The following is a 17357-nucleotide window of genomic DNA, read 5'->3' on the forward strand; positions in this document are numbered from 1 at the left end:
ACAACAAGACACAATAAGGCACGGCGAATGGTAATTGGTCAGCAGCGATCATCGCTGGAGGTTTATAGAAAAGAAATGCTGACACAGTCCAATCCCATCTGAGTCACCAATGCACCACGCTGGCAATGCGACAAATGGATAGAAGGCGTGCTGATTGCTCAGTAATTCACATTTCCACCCCCCCCCCCCCCCCCCAAAAAAAACTTCTATAGAAATTGTAGTGGCGCTCTGATGACTAGAAGCCATTACACAGAATGCCTTGTGGAATAAATCTGCTTTTGACCTTTCCAAAAAGAAAAGGGTCTGCGGGACTCTTTCACTAGAAAAATGCTGTTAAAAGGCCACACAATCTGAGTGGTTGTTTTACACTTCTGGAGAAACACAAAATCAAATATATACCCTAAAGAGCAACCATATTCTTCAATACGCCATGCAGCAGAAGAAAATCCAGTGATACAAAAGAGAAGAATCTGGATTTTAGTGATGTCTCTAACACAGCTCTCACTTCTGTGCCAGTACCTGTTTTGTCATCTCGCTTCTGTATACAGTCTGTTACCTCACACATGCACATTCACCCTATGATACAAGCTAGAATGCATAAGGTTTAGGACGTTACATTTCTTATTTGGGTCACTATGATAATCATAACCCCTACACAGTAATTCTGCCATCCCAGGGGGTAATGTCTGACTCTGATCTTTTTTTCACATTTCATCCCCTTCACGTTCTTGCCACCTCCATCTAAGCCCAGTCCACCCTAAATACAGAAGCCGGGCACACATTCTTGTTCACCCACTAGACCAATAACTATTGTGTCAGTCACTACACCAATGCATAGTGTGCCAGTCACTACACCAATGACTTGTGTGCCAGTCACTACACCAATGACTAGTGTGCCAGTCACTACACCAATGCCTAATGTGCCAGTCACTACACCAATGACTAGTGTGCCAGTCACTACACCAATGCCTAGTGTGCCAGTCACTACACCAATGCCTAGTGTGCCAGTCACTACACCAATGCCTAGTGTGCCAGTCACTACACCAATGCATAGTGTGCCAGTCACTACACCAATGACTTGTGTGTCAGTCACTACACCAATGACTAGTGTGCCAGTCACTACACCAATGACTAGTGTGCCAGTCACTACACCAATGCCTAGTGTGTCAGTCACTACACCAATAGCTAGTGTGCCAGTCACTACACCAATGCCTAGTGTGCCAGTCACTACACCAATGCCTAGTGTGCCAGTCACTACACCAATAACTAGTGTGCCAGTCACTACACCAATGCCTAGTGTGCCAGTCACTACACCAATAACTAGTGTGCCAGTCACTACACCAATGCCTAGTGTGCCAGTCACTACACCAATGCCTAGTGTGCCAGTCACTACACCAATGACTAGTGTGCCAGTCACCACACCAATGCCTAGTGTGCCAGTCACTACACCAATGCCTAGTGTGCCAGTCACTACACCAATAACTAGTGTGCCAGTCACTACACCAATGCCTAGTGTGTCAGTCACTACACCAAGAACTAGTGTGCCAGTCACTACACCAATGCCTAGTGTGCCAGTCACTACACCAATGACTAGTGTGCCAGTCACCACACCAATGCCTAGTGTGCCAGTCACTACACCAATGACTAGTGTGTCAGTCACTACACCAATAACTAGTGTGCCAGTCACTACACCAATGCCTAGTGTGCCAGTCACTACACCAATGACTAGTGTGCCAGTCACCACACCAATGCCTAGTGTGCCAGTCACTACACCAATGACTAGTGTGCCAGTCACTACACCAATGACTAGTATGCCAGTCACTACACCAATGACTAGTGTGCCAGTCACTACACCAATGACCAGTGTGCCAGTCACTACACCAATGACTAGTGTGCCAGTCACTACACCAATGCCTAGTGTGCCAGTCACTAAACCAGTGACTAGTGTGCCAGTCACTACACCAATGCCTAGTGTGCCAGTCACTACACCAATGCCTAGTGTGCCAGTCACTACACCAATGCCTAGTGTGCCAGTCACTACACCAATGCCTAGTGTGCCAGTCACTACACCAATGCCTAGTGTGCCAGTCACTACACCAATGCCTAGTGTGCCAGTCACTACACCAATGACTAGTGTGACAGTCACTACACCAATGACTAGTGTGCCAGTCACTACACCAATGCCTAGTGTGCCAGTCACTACACGGGTTGGCCATTCAGCACAGAATACAAGAGAAACTCTTGCTCACCCACAAAGCTCTCCACAATGCTGCACCTCCCTATATCTCCTCCCTCATCTCTGTCTATCACCCTACCTGTGCTTTATGCTCCGCTAATGACTTGTGGCTAACACCCTCCATAATCTGCACCTCTCGCTTTACCCGACTTTACCCTAGCTGCACCAGTTCTCTGAAACGCATTACCTCAGAAAATCAGATTTATTCCCAATAAACAAAGTTTTAAACTGTTCTGAAAAGACATATTTTTAAGCATGTTTATCAGGTTCCCTGAAAGGTCGGCCCATCCCCCTGACACTACCACCATTCCTTGACACTACAAGACCTGTACATACACAGATGGTTGGTTATACAATGGTCACAAATGGTGGTATACACAGGACAGCTTAAATAGTCACTAAACAACAGGTAAACTTTAACTGTTTACCCACTGCCTATACCGTGGCAGGGGCCACTGTCATGAGATAATAAGTCAAATTCTTAGATTTTTTACAATATCATAAAGGAGGATGTTATATGCCAGCACCCATTTTTGTGCCTACAATTCGGCCTGTCAGAATGCAAAATGTGTCCAACCGGCTCAGTCACAGCAGTCACGTCGTGCCATTGAGACATAAAAGAAGATTACACAACGTCATTTAGATAAGTCAGAAGACTATACTATACTGATGTCATAAATCACAAAGTATCAAGATCAACTAAACACAAAATCATACAGAACACCATCCAAGTCATTGGTGTCTAAGGATTCTAGTGAACAATGATAATGGAATATGATTTTGGGTTGGATTTCCCCATGTTATAATGTGTGCACTTTTATTCATATTATTTCATATTTTATTCATATATTATCAGTTATTCATATTATAAAGCATCGATGAATAAAGAAAACACAACAATTCTCATCATAGCAGTGTGGACAATGCAGTTACCTTTCCAACCTTTGCATGGTCATAGCAAGTGTCTTGTTGAGCTCCTCAATAACCCTGCATCCCGGAGGTATTGATGGATGGATGGGCACTGAACTTGATCCACTGGAATGATGCTGGCTTCCATACTGAAGCTGGTGCTGGTGGATGGCTAGCTGAGATGGGAGGATGGTGTGGTGATGCTGGGAACTTTTCTGACTGGAATAGGAATGGGGATAGTCTGATCCTCCTAATGGCATGCATATCATGACTTTCTTTGGAGGTAGTGGAGGAGACATCTTCCCCGGCATACAAGGCAGTTTTACAGGTGCTCCAGAGTCTAGGGAAAAATAACAGTCTTTAAATCTTATACCGTAAATGGAAAACTACTTGGTACTTACATAGATATACAGGATAAACTAATAATATGGAATAAAGCTGCTGCTGAGCTGAACCTGTTTTTCTCTGCTCAAATGTAATTTTATTCAGAGATGGAAAAACATTACATGCACTGTGCTTACCAGGCTGGATTTACATACATGCACAGCATTTAAAAGGACAGGACTGCATCTAGAATATCTTTAACCAGTTGTCTTCCTGTCCCTGGGCTTGAGGGAACAGCTATTACCAAATACATGTATACCAAGGTGTTAAAATGTATGTCCGGTATTTGTGCTCTAGGCTATATCCATGTTTTCCAGACAGTCCTTGGGCTGCATCCACCTTCTCCAGGCAGCAGGATTCAAATGCTGGTCATTCTGGTTTTTGTGAACCCGGACTTTCGTCAAGTCCACTCATCTCTACTCACTACTCCTATCATCTTTCTTTCTCACGCAAAGTGCAGAAAACATTTCCCTACATCCATATGAACATTTCACCAAATATTAACAATTTTGCTAATTATTCAGAAAAAATGTGGGAGAGTAGAAAAATGAGAATGGAAAAAGCAGATATTGTTCATTTTCCCACAAAACTTCAGCAATTGTACAACTGCATCAGATCCAGGGGTATAAATAGCCATTTACTTCTAACTTTTCATCCATATTCTACATAGCAGGTAAAAGAATGTGCAACTACTGCTAAATAGAAGGTATTATTATGTAAGGTAGGGCAAAATAAACTACAAGTTCTGTAACATTCCAAAATCCACATAAATGACTCTGTTATCGCCTTTGCACTTACTTCATCTTTATTGAGCACACAACGTATACTACAGTAACAGTACTGCTCATGTGTCTACACTAATATATATTCATCTTCCTCTTACGTTTATGGGCGTCTTAAAATTCTAGGTGGAATGATTTTGTCATAGGATTTTTCACTGTACATTTGCACTTGGAGGTGTATATTTGCAGGATGTCCCTTAGGCTAAAGAGAGTATAGTTGTTTAGTTTTTTGTTATGGATGCCGCTGTATGGAACAAGGCTGCAGACTGCTCTATTCCATACAGCAAATATAATGGTATACTAATGCACAGGAGCCCAAAAAAGGCTAAAAGGGCTCTCTTTTATCCTCTGTCAGAAAAAAACTTAAAAGGGATTCTTTGGGCCCTTCATTTTATATTTTATCAAAATAAAGATAAAGAGGTCGTAGTCACCGACCCCAATCCCCCGCTGATCACTGCTTCTTCTTGTTTCTGAGATGGACTCATCTCAGCAGGGACTGCCACAAAGTCAAACACTGACTGAGGCCGAACACCACTGCGGCCAGTGATTGACTGATAGGGTAGTTACTGCTGAGAAAAGTTTACAGTGGCAAATAGGGACCAGATGATGTCAGGCCAGGAGCTGCTAGGGAATGTGGTAGGTGATTTTTTCTTCTTTATGCTCCCAACAAAACACGCACAAGCGGCGCATTGGGATGCAAATTAAATATGGTCATGTAATATATCTTAATCCAAAGCCATTAATGTGTTACTGTCATTAGTAGTAACTTCTGACATCTCATCAGACTAGTCAAAAGTTACTGATTCCATCGGGTCTCAAGAGTGACCTGCGATCCCGAGCCACAGCCTGGGGGAGGGCATGGCAGTGTGCTCCACCTCCTAGCTGGCCAAAGATTCCACTCTTTCTCTTCATGAACTGTAATAAAGTGAAGGAGTCTGATTTGTGTATTATTTTATCAAGATTTTTATTTGCTCAGATTTAAAGGGGTTGTCTGGAGAACAAAAAAGGTATTACCTTTCCTCATTGCCCTGTGTTCCACTTTCAAGTGGTCCTTGGCTTAGAAGTATACCTTCCGCAACAAGTCCTGACAATGTTCGCCTAAAATAGGCATCATAATGTGATTATTGGCACGATTTCTCCTGCATCTGATAACCACAATTCGGTACCCACTCCCCTTGGCAGAGGGTATACTTGCATGACAAGACCATACAGAGTACAGCGGTCTGAGGACAGGTAATACCTTTTCTGCTTTCTGGGCAATACCTGAACAATCCCTTTAGGTATCCAAGCGAAAAGCACAAAAACAGTTCCAAAACTTTATTCTTGATTTGTCGCAGTATTCAACAGTTCTGTTGGCTTGTGTGGTCTATTGCTTTCTCTTCCCTTCTAACATCTCACTAGCAGGGTACAAATCTCACAAGCGTATTACTGGAAGTGGGGTTTGAAAAACGTTTGTCTATAGAGGTTGAAATGGCCAAACTCACACATTAGAAGAGAATGAGGGTTCACGTACTTTTGGTCATGTGCTATACACAATCATGTCTAGTAAACAAGAAAACAAAGACATGAACAAATGCCCATAGATCTGCAACTAAGCATAGGGATAATTCATAAAAGCTTTATACAATGGTGACATTTAGCAATTCTCAAGCTCACAATGCAATTCAGACTAGAAATGTAGCGTTCAATAAGGCCAGATATGTCAGATGATTTATTGATATACTACATATACAGTAACATTGATCTGTGGGATGCCTAAGTAGGGTGGCCAATACATTTCACAGACAGGAGCAACCTTTTGCATTAGGGCCTAATCATTTCATGGGGAATTCTCTACTGGGATATATAGGCACTACACCCCCATTATTTGAGAAGGAAGATGTATACATGGTGTAGTAGCTTTTATCTTACCTGCTATATGATTGGCAATTCTGGAAAGAGGTTTAGGAGGCAGGGCAGGGGGCTGCTTGAGGAGAGTTAGTGGTTTCACAGGGGTGTCCTCATGGTCTACAGGGTAAGCTGATTTTTTGGGGGGCAGTAGCAAGGTTGGCTTGTATGTTTGATCCTGGGATAGGGATCCTGGCTCGGATGAGAGATCTTCAGACACTGAGGAACACAAACCACATCACAGACATGACAGTGTTACATGTGAGGTAGCAACAAACGTGTGACAACAGCACAGAGAGTCATGGGTTAATTCACAAACTCACTACGTAAATGACATGAGGAGACCATAACTGCACCACTTAAACATCAAGGGTGTACAGATAGCATAGCAGGAGCTCATGAATAATCTGAACAGGTACTTACTGTATAGATTGGATGGGGTTGTATTACCAATACTGATGAGACACCTACATAGCAGAATATATATATACTACAAGGCAGAAAGCCGCATGCAATCTATCCTAAAGCTGTCCACCAGATGTCACCACTGATACATCCTAGAAATACCAGTCATCACAATTGTTTATTTCAGCCTGAAACATGAAGCCTGCCCCTCAGACAAAAGAAAAATCACATTACCAATGCTGAAAATCAGGAACAACGGTTACATGTAGATTCTATTACTGAAAATGCACACATAAGATTCTCTCAGTCACTGCATAGTATAACTCCACACCATGCAGTGTACATTATCAATAAATTTCAGGGCTTGAGACTAGGTAATCTGCACTGCCAGCCTGGACTACCTCTTTGCCTTGTGCACAGCCGTTTCCACCCAGAGGCAAAAACAAGAATCCAGGGTCCATATCTTCAAAAGCAGCTGGTTACAAATCAACCAAGATGGAGGAGCACATCACAGTCAGGAGCGAATGATTGTACTGGTATTCCTTCTGCATCTATCATTGTTATAAGGTATAGATGCAGGAATAAGAACACATGCAGTAGCAGCCAGAAATAACCGGCTCACGTGCCATGGGTGCATTGCAGAAGAGTACAGCTGACAACACTTGATATTGCGTCTGACACTTTTGCTACATTTAAGCACCTACTGACTAGACTAGAACTCAGCTGTGACTACTGGGGGGCAAGGAAAAGGCATTGCTGTAATTAATGGGGGTGGCACTGGATGTGACTAAGAGATTATCCAGGGTTAGAAACACGTAGCTGCTTTATTCCAGTAACAGTGCCATTCCTAGACTCATTTTTTGTGTGTTGTATTCCACCTCAGTTCCATTGATGTGAAAGAGCCATAATACCGAGCACAATCTAAGGACAGGTATGGTGCTGTTTTTTTTATGGGGGGAAACAGCAGCTATAATTTTTTTAGTCCTACATAACCCCTATAAAGGGGTAGACGGGATATAAGTCACCGACACTATGAAGATCTGGATAGTTACCTGTCCCATCCATGAGTTCAGAGGTTGGAAGTACTTCATATGCACAAGTGTCCCCTGACACCCCTGAACTTGAGTCTAGCTCTGTTATGACTGGAAGTGAGGATGAAGAATTACCAATGTGCTGACCATTTTCCATCATTCCTTCTTCATTCTGTAGTTCACCATCTGAAAAGTAAAGTAGGAGGAGTACAGGTTAGTGAAGTCTCAGGTCTGTCACTTATAGTCACGTACTGGCAAGAGGTAGCCTGGAGTATCTGAAGCAGAGTGTGGGCTCCTGTAACAGTAAGGTCAGATATTATCAGGTAGATAAATATACAGCTCATCCACCCTGAAACCAACAGAATGGTGTTCAGTCTATATACAGAATGAACTCACCCAAGCAGCAGTTTATCAGCCGTGTGTTTTATCTGTTGTGTTCTCATATAGGTTGTGTATATCAATGATAACCTATGTGGAAAGGAGCAGCATCTGCTGTATTGATGAATTGATCACAGGGGTCAGATCAGGCTATCTGCACATCATAATGTGCATGACTGCTCAGCCTGAGCACAGAGCGCACATCGTACTGTCCAACCTCTGGTGGCTACACGATCATTATGCATCGTATTAATTATACTGGCATATGGTATACAAACCGCCAAACCCATTACCACAGGTCATGTGATCAATGTCATGTATTACTCCAAGGGAAGGGATGCTTAATAGATACACATGGAAGTGGAGGCTCCAGGACAACACTGTCCCTCTCATACAATTGGCTTAGCATTCCAAGCATTCCCCCCATACTACCCTCCAGTCAGCTTATTTCTGGCTGGTAATATGAGTATTATACGTTATACAAGTATTACACTGCTCTAAGGCAGCTATTTTATATACAAGAAGACATTCACAAAACCTGCAGATGTAACATCACTATGTTCCTATACTTATTAGCATTGTCCACTCATTCACAGGTTCTACACCCTTTTACAGCTAATAAAGCTCAGGCTGGGTTCACACTACGTATATTTCAGTCAGTATTGTGGTCCTCATATTGCAACCAAAACCAGGAGTGGATTGAAAACACAGAAAGGATCTGTTCACACAATGATGAAATTGAGTGGATGGCCGCCATTTAATGGCAAATATTTGCTGTTATTTTAAAACAACGGCTGTTGTATTGAAATAATGGCAGTTATTTACTGTTATATGGCGGCCATCCACTCTTTTTTAACACTGTGTAAACAGAGCCTATCTGTGTTTTCAATCCACTCCTGGTTGAGGTTGCAATTAGAGATGAGCGAACCTCGTGCATGCTCGAGTCCATCTGAACCCGAATGTTCGGTATTTGATTAGCTGGGGCTGCTGAACTTGGATAAAGCTCTAAGGTTGTCTGGAAAACATGGATACAGCCAATGACTATATCCATGATTTCCACATAACCTTAGGGCTTTATCCAACTTCAGCAGCCACCGCTAATCAAATGCCGAAAGTTCGGGTTCGGATGGACTCATGCTTGCTCGCAAGCTTGAGGTTCGCTCATCTCTAGTTGCAATATGAGGACCACAATAATGACTGAAATATACTGTGTGTGAACCCAGCCTCAAAAAGTAACCTCAAATCATTGGGGGGGCAAGTAGCTGTACTCTACTCCTTACCTACCTAAGCAATATCACCTAAGACCCCTCTAAACCTGAGAAAGATGAACAAATCAGATACTTAATAAGGTAAATGACATCCTGCAGCCACCAGTGTCCCCCAAGTGTTACATATAATATGCAAGTGGAGCAAAACCAAAAAGCAGACAAGTCATTTCATGCATAATCCATAAGTAAGTATGGGCTTAGGAATGCAGAAATATTTTGTTGGCACAAATCTCTTACTGCCTTTTTTATGCATAAGCAAGTTCATTAGAATAAGAAAAGGTGATGTTCATATTTGCAAACATAATCTATTTTATTGCTCCACCGCATCCAAAGTAAAAAATAAAAAATATATGGAAATGTTCCAAAGAGTCTTTATTAGCACTACTTTATGTCTGTAGCTGTTTTACAAAAGAACACTGCAGAGACACCATCACATGTCTCGACGTCAGTGAACTAGCCAGACCTTCCCTCCGGGAAGGAACAACCAAGCCAAAGGCGTTCTCCAGTTAAGGAGACCACCTCAGCAAGGTATCCATCCACAGACAGCTGTTTCGGGGTTTTTGCCCCTCATCAGTGTGGAGTAGGTTTCTGGCTAGTGGGAGCAATGACTAGTAGGTGCATGCAAAAGGACGCTGGTTGACCTCAGGGAGATCAACCAAAACACCGCAGAGACACCATCACGTGTCTCAACGTCAGTGTATTCTAGAACATTGCCCCCTGGGAAATCAAATATGCAAAAGAACACTGCAGAGACACCATCACATGTCTCGACGTCAGTGAACTAGCCAGACCTTCCCTCCGGGAAGGAACAACCAAGCCAAAGGCGTTCTCCAGTTAAGGAGACCACCTCAGCAAGGTATCCATCCACAGACAGCTGTTTCGGGGTTTTTGCCCCTCATCAGTGTGGAGTAGGTTTCTGGCTAGTGGGAGCAATGACTAGTAGGTGCATGCAAAAGGACGCTGGTTGACCTCAGGGAGATCAACCAAAACACCGCAGAGACACCATCACGTGTCTCAACGTCAGTGTATTCTAGAACATTGCCCCCTGGGAAATCAAATATGCAAAAGAACACTGCAGAGACACCATCACATGTCTCGACGTCAGTGAACTAGCCAGACCTTCCCTCCGGGAAGGAACAACCAAGCCAAAGGCGTTCTCCAGTTAAGGAGACCACCTCAGCAAGGTATCCATCCACAGACAGCTGTTTCGGGGTTTTTGCCCCTCATCAGTGTGGAGTAGGTTTCTGGCTAGTGGGAGCAATGACTAGTAGGTGCATGCAAAAGGACGCTGGTTGACCTCAGGGAGATCAACCAAAACACCGCAGAGACACCATCACGTGTCTCAACGTCAGTGTATTCTAGAACATTGCCCCCTGGGAAATCAAATATGCAAAAGAACACTGCAGAGACACCATCACATGTCTCGACGTCAGTGAACTAGCCAGACCTTCCCTCCGGGAAGGAACAACCAAGCCAAAGGCGTTCTCCAGTTAAGGAGACCACCTCAGCAAGGTATCCATCCACAGACAGCTGTTTCGGGGTTTTTGCCCCTCATCAGTGTGGAGTAGGTTTCTGGCTAGTGGGAGCAATGACTAGTAGGTGCATGCAAAAGGACGCTGGTTGACCTCAGGGAGATCAACCAAAACACCGCAGAGACACCATCACGTGTCTCAACGTCAGTGTATTCTAGAACATTGCCCCCTGGGAAATCAAATATGCAAAAGAACACTGCAGAGACACCATCACATGTCTCGACGTCAGTGAACTAGCCAGACCTTCCCTCCGGGAAGGAACAACCAAGCCAAAGGCGTTCTCCAGTTAAGGAGACCACCTCAGCAAGGTATCCATCCACAGACAGCTGTTTCGGGGTTTTTGCCCCTCATCAGTGTGGAGTAGGTTTCTGGCTAGTGGGAGCAATGACTAGTAGGTGCATGCAAAAGGACGCTGGTTGACCTCAGGGAGATCAACCAAAACACCGCAGAGACACCATCACGTGTCTCAACGTCAGTGTATTCTAGAACATTGCCCCCTGGGAAATCAAATATGCAAAAGAACACTGCAGAGACACCATCACATGTCTCGACGTCAGTGAACTAGCCAGACCTTCCCTCCGGGAAGGAACAACCAAGCCAAAGGCGTTCTCCAGTTAAGGAGACCACCTCAGCAAGGTATCCATCCACAGACAGCTGTTTCGGGGTTTTTGCCCCTCATCAGTGTGGAGTAGGTTTCTGGCTAGTGGGAGCAATGACTAGTAGGTGCATGCAAAAGGACGCTGGTTGACCTCAGGGAGATCAACCAAAACACCGCAGAGACACCATCACGTGTCTCAACGTCAGTGTATTCTAGAACATTGCCCCCTGGGAAATCAAATATGCAAAAGAACACTGCAGAGACACCATCACATGTCTCGACGTCAGTGAACTAGCCAGACCTTCCCTCCGGGAAGGAACAACCAAGCCAAAGGCGTTCTCCAGTTAAGGAGACCACCTCAGCAAGGTATCCATCCACAGACAGCTGTTTCGGGGTTTTTGCCCCTCATCAGTGTGGAGTAGGTTTCTGGCTAGTGGGAGCAATGACTAGTAGGTGCATGCAAAAGGACGCTGGTTGACCTCAGGGAGATCAACCAAAACACCGCAGAGACACCATCACGTGTCTCAACGTCAGTGTATTCTAGAACATTGCCCCCTGGGAAATCAAATATGCAAAAGAACACTGCAGAGACACCATCACATGTCTCGACGTCAGTGAACTAGCCAGACCTTCCCTCCGGGAAGGAACAACCAAGCCAAAGGCGTTCTCCAGTTAAGGAGACCACCTCAGCAAGGTATCCATCCACAGACAGCTGTTTCGGGGTTTTTGCCCCTCATCAGTGTGGAGTAGGTTTCTGGCTAGTGGGAGCAATGACTAGTAGGTGCATGCAAAAGGACGCTGGTTGACCTCAGGGAGATCAACCAAAACACCGCAGAGACACCATCACGTGTCTCAACGTCAGTGTATTCTAGAACATTGCCCCCTGGGAAATCAAATATGCAAAAGAACACTGCAGAGACACCATCACATGTCTCGACGTCAGTGAACTAGCCAGACCTTCCCTCCGGGAAGGAACAACCAAGCCAAAGGCGTTCTCCAGTTAAGGAGACCACCTCAGCAAGGTATCCATCCACAGACAGCTGTTTCGGGGTTTTTGCCCCTCATCAGTGTGGAGTAGGTTTCTGGCTAGTGGGAGCAATGACTAGTAGGTGCATGCAAAAGGACGCTGGTTGACCTCAGGGAGATCAACCAAAACACCGCAGAGACACCATCACGTGTCTCAACGTCAGTGTATTCCGAAACAGCTGTCTGTGGATGGATACCTTGCTGAGGTGGTCTCCTTAACTGGAGAACGCCTTTGGCTTGGTTGTTCCTTCCCGGAGGGAAGGTCTGGCTAGTTCACTGACGTCGAGACATGTGATGGTGTCTCTGCAGTGTTCTTTTGCATATTTGATTTCCCAGGGGGCAATGTTCTAGAATACACTGACGTTGAGACACGTGATGGTGTCTCTGCGGTGTTTTGGTTGATCTCCCTGAGGTCAACCAGCGTCCTTTTGCATGCACCTACTAGTCATTGCTCCCACTAGCCAGAAACCTACTCCACACTGATGAGGGGCAAAAACCCCGAAACAGCTGTCTGTGGATGGATACCTTGCTGAGGTGGTCTCCTTAACTGGAGAACGCCTTTGGCTTGGTTGTTCCTTCCCGGAGGGAAGGTCTGGCTAGTTCACTGACGTCGAGACATGTGATGGTGTCTCTGCAGTGTTCTTTTGCATATTTGATTTCCCAGGGGGCAATGTTCTAGAATACACTGACGTTGAGACACGTGATGGTGTCTCTGCGGTGTTTTGGTTGATCTCCCTGAGGTCAACCAGCGTCCTTTTGCATGCACCTACTAGTCATTGCTCCCACTAGCCAGAAACCTACTCCACACTGATGAGGGGCAAAAACCCCGAAACAGCTGTCTGTGGATGGATACCTTGCTGAGGTGGTCTCCTTAACTGGAGAACGCCTTTGGCTTGGTTGTTCCTTCCCGGAGGGAAGGTCTGGCTAGTTCACTGACGTCGAGACATGTGATGGTGTCTCTGCAGTGTTCTTTTGCATATTTGATTTCCCAGGGGGCAATGTTCTAGAATACACTGACGTTGAGACACGTGATGGTGTCTCTGCGGTGTTTTGGTTGATCTCCCTGAGGTCAACCAGCGTCCTTTTGCATGCACCTACTAGTCATTGCTCCCACTAGCCAGAAACCTACTCCACACTGATGAGGGGCAAAAACCCCGAAACAGCTGTCTGTGGATGGATACCTTGCTGAGGTGGTCTCCTTAACTGGAGAACGCCTTTGGCTTGGTTGTTCCTTCCCGGAGGGAAGGTCTGGCTAGTTCACTGACGTCGAGACATGTGATGGTGTCTCTGCAGTGTTCTTTTGCATATTTGATTTCCCAGGGGGCAATGTTCTAGAATACACTGACGTTGAGACACGTGATGGTGTCTCTGCGGTGTTTTGGTTGATCTCCCTGAGGTCAACCAGCGTCCTTTTGCATGCACCTACTAGTCATTGCTCCCACTAGCCAGAAACCTACTCCACACTGATGAGGGGCAAAAACCCCGAAACAGCTGTCTGTGGATGGATACCTTGCTGAGGTGGTCTCCTTAACTGGAGAACGCCTTTGGCTTGGTTGTTCCTTCCCGGAGGGAAGGTCTGGCTAGTTCACTGACGTCGAGACATGTGATGGTGTCTCTGCAGTGTTCTTTTGCATATTTGATTTCCCAGGGGGCAATGTTCTAGAATACACTGACGTTGAGACACGTGATGGTGTCTCTGCGGTGTTTTGGTTGATCTCCCTGAGGTCAACCAGCGTCCTTTTGTAGCTGTTTTACAGGCCTATAACTCTCCATGGTAACAGACCACAAACAACTCCTGTGTAGTCTAATCCTCCCTCCTATTCATTACTTCTTTTTACATAAATATTGCATATCAGCAAAAAGTAGGTTACAGACAAAAAGAAGTATGACTGCAGTTACAGGGTTTGTATGTTGCCTCTTTACCATGGAGATGTATAGTTCTGCATTGTGGCTATAGACAGTAAAGGGTAGGACATTTTTTAAACAGACTATTGGCAAAGTTGCAACATTTCTTAACTGTAAGAGAATTGGAGCAATAAATACAATAAATTAGAAAGTCATATTTGCCTTTATCACACTACTATTAAAGGGAGTCTGTAAGTATATTTATGCAGCCTTAACCACAGGCAGCATTAAATCTCAGCTTGCCTAAAAGAAGTTTTCCAGGCAAAATTTACTGATGACCTATCCTTCTGGCTAGGTCATTAGTATCAGATTGGTGGGGTACCAACACTCTCCCTGATCAGCTTTTTGCCAGAGCTGTTGCATTGGCAGTGAAACACAAAAGGAAACAGACACTTATGTATACTGTATAGAGTCCAACCTGGGTTTGTGCAGCTTAGTTCCCATTGCAGTAAATGAAAACTGAGCTGCACTAACCCAATATGGCCACTTTACAATGCCCAGAAAACCTCAACAGCATTGTATGGTAAAACTCGGCTGTCAGAGATGATGCAGCCTGTTGGGATTTGATGCTACCAATAGTTCGGGAAGCATACTTCTGCTGACAGACTGCCTTTAATGCTGTACATCTTACAACTACTGCCTTCCTGCTATATGTTGGTATACTTATTCATAAAAGCAACAGAGAACATGACGAAGGGACTTGTGAACACAAGTGTAAGGCTGGGTACCTGATGGAGAACCTGACTGCTAAAGTAACTTCAAGAAGATTGTTGGTCAGATTACACCTAAAAATCCAGATGTTTAGCCCTAAGGTTTCTAATCATGTCCATATATCTATTCAGTGTTGCTACATAAAAAAATAAAACAACAAAAAAACAAAAACAGTATGTGCTGCATGCAAACTACCTGTAAAGAGTCATGGTTACATTATAACTAGCAAACATTGGTGGCATCAAGTCCATGTGCAGTGGAGGCCAAGAGTACTATGTTCAAACAGGGGCGTAGCTAGGGGTTCAGCCTAGGGGGGGCGAGTGAGTCTGAGTGGGCCCCCAACCAACATTACCCATAGGGAACCTCATCAGGTGGCAAGGCTTTTTGAATAATAAAGGGAATATTCTTCTACATTACTTATAGTGAATAAGGATACAGAGCTGTGTAAGAGGCTTCTACATCTGGAATATAGAGCCACAAAAAGATTAGAAAAATATAGCTGCCTTCTTCCACAGACAGCACCACTCTTGTCCTCAGTTTGTGTGTGGTATTTGACTAAAGTTAATAGAGCCAAGCTGTGATACCACACACAACCTAAGAGCAGGGGTGGCGCTGTTTTGGAAGAAAACAATTATGTTTTTGTTTTTTTTTTAATTCTGGAGAACCCTTTTAACTAGATTATCTTTGCCTAAAAATAATAGTGGTATAGGTAATAAGTTTTTGTGGTTGTGTGTGTGTGTGTGTGTTGTCACTCCCCTCACAGTCCTCACTCCTCTCACAGTCCTCACTCCCCTCACAGTCCTCACTCCCCTCACAGTCCTCACTCCCCTCACAGTCCTCACTCCCCTCACAGTCCTCACTCCTCTCACAGTCCTCACTCCCCTCACAGTCCTCACTCCCCTCACAGTCCTCACTCCCCTCACACAGTCCTCACCCCTCACACAGTCCTCACTCCCCTCACACAGTCCTCACTCCCCTCACACAGTCATCACTCCCCTCACAGTCATCACTCCCCACACACAGTCCTCACTCCCCTCACAGTCCTCACTCCCCTCACACAGTCCTCACCCCTCACACAGTCCTCACTCCCCTCACACAGTCCTCACTCCCCTCACACAGTCATCACTCCCCTCACACAGTCATCACTCCCCACACACAATCCTCACTCCCCTCACACAGTCATCACTCCCCACACACAGTCATCACCAGGGCCGCCATCAGGAATTTCGGGGCCCAATACAACCAAAGTGTCTGGGCCCCCCACATTAATAAAAAAAAAAAAATTGTGTGTTCGACCCACGCATTGCTGGGAGGTATAATTTGGTTCAGATCAATTCTAGAGAACTGGCTCATATACCCCATTTTCCCCAGTGGCTTAAAATGTAACCTCTGTTATACAGTTATAAAATTGTAGAAACTAAATGTGAACAAGGTGCAATTCAAATAGACACTTACTTGTATAGCTGCCTCTTGTGCTCTGTATGCAGTGCATTATATTCACCCTTGCAACGTACAATTTATAGCGTGTCTACAAGCCCAGCGGGGCTCATTATGATGGAGACTAAAACTTATACAAGAGTGGGGTAGGGGTTCCCCTGTATTCAGAATGCTGTTGAGTACTAGGCAATGCCCCGTTTGGGGTTATTGAATTTCGAGGGTCTGGGGGGCTGTTTGATTTGTATATGTTCACCAATATCCCCCCCCCCCGGTATGCTCACTAACATAGAATATGTTGATAAGGCTAATATAATGAGGCTGTTCTATGTTAGTGAGCATATACAAATCACCCCCCCCCCCCCCCCAGGCAGACTAGTTTAGCTCACCCAAGCCAGTGATAGCGAATACATGGCGGTGAGAACGCTTTCTAGGAGATCCTGTTTGTGCAGCAGAGGTGTCTTTATCCTTCTCTGCATAGACCCTCGAAATTCAATAATCTCAGACGGGGCATTGCCTAGCACTCAACAGCATTCTGAATACAGGGGAACCCCTACCCCACTCTTGTATAAGTTTTAGTCTCCATCATAATGAGCCCCGCTGGGCTTGTAGACACGCTATAAATTGTACGTTGCAAGGGTGAATATAATGCACTGCATACAGAGCACAAGAGGCAGCTATACAAGTAAGTGTCTATTTGAATTGCACCTTGTTCACATTTAGGTTCTACAATTTTATAACTGTATAACAGAGGTTACATTTTAAGCCACTGGGGAAAATGGGATATATGAGCCAGTTCTCTAGAATTGATCTCACACACAGACACCAGCACACATGTATACAGACACCAGCACACATGTATACAGACACC

General features: G+C 44.8%; 1 protein-coding gene across 5 annotated transcripts in view; it reads right to left on the reverse strand.

Moving 5' to 3' along the window:
* Positions 1 to 17357, reverse strand: part of PHACTR1 (phosphatase and actin regulator 1) — a 215222-nt gene that overhangs the window by 13922 nt on the left and 183943 nt on the right. For 4 of the 5 annotated variants that reach the window (XM_069958002.1, XM_069958004.1, XM_069958000.1 and 1 more), the window contains exons 4-6: positions 7656 to 7820; positions 6223 to 6417; positions 3170 to 3485 (exon numbers count right to left, since the gene is read on the reverse strand). In XM_069958002.1, the coding sequence (XP_069814103.1) occupies positions 3170 to 3485; positions 6223 to 6417; positions 7656 to 7820 (676 nt within the window). The remainder of the gene's footprint in view (positions 1 to 3169; positions 3486 to 6222; positions 6418 to 7655; positions 7821 to 17357) is intronic. The other variant, XM_069958001.1, reaches the window with a different exon arrangement.

The sequence above is a fragment of the Dendropsophus ebraccatus genome, chromosome 2 (genome assembly GCF_027789765.1).
Source record: "Dendropsophus ebraccatus isolate aDenEbr1 chromosome 2, aDenEbr1.pat, whole genome shotgun sequence".
Lineage (NCBI taxonomy): Eukaryota > Metazoa > Chordata > Amphibia > Anura > Hylidae > Dendropsophus > Dendropsophus ebraccatus.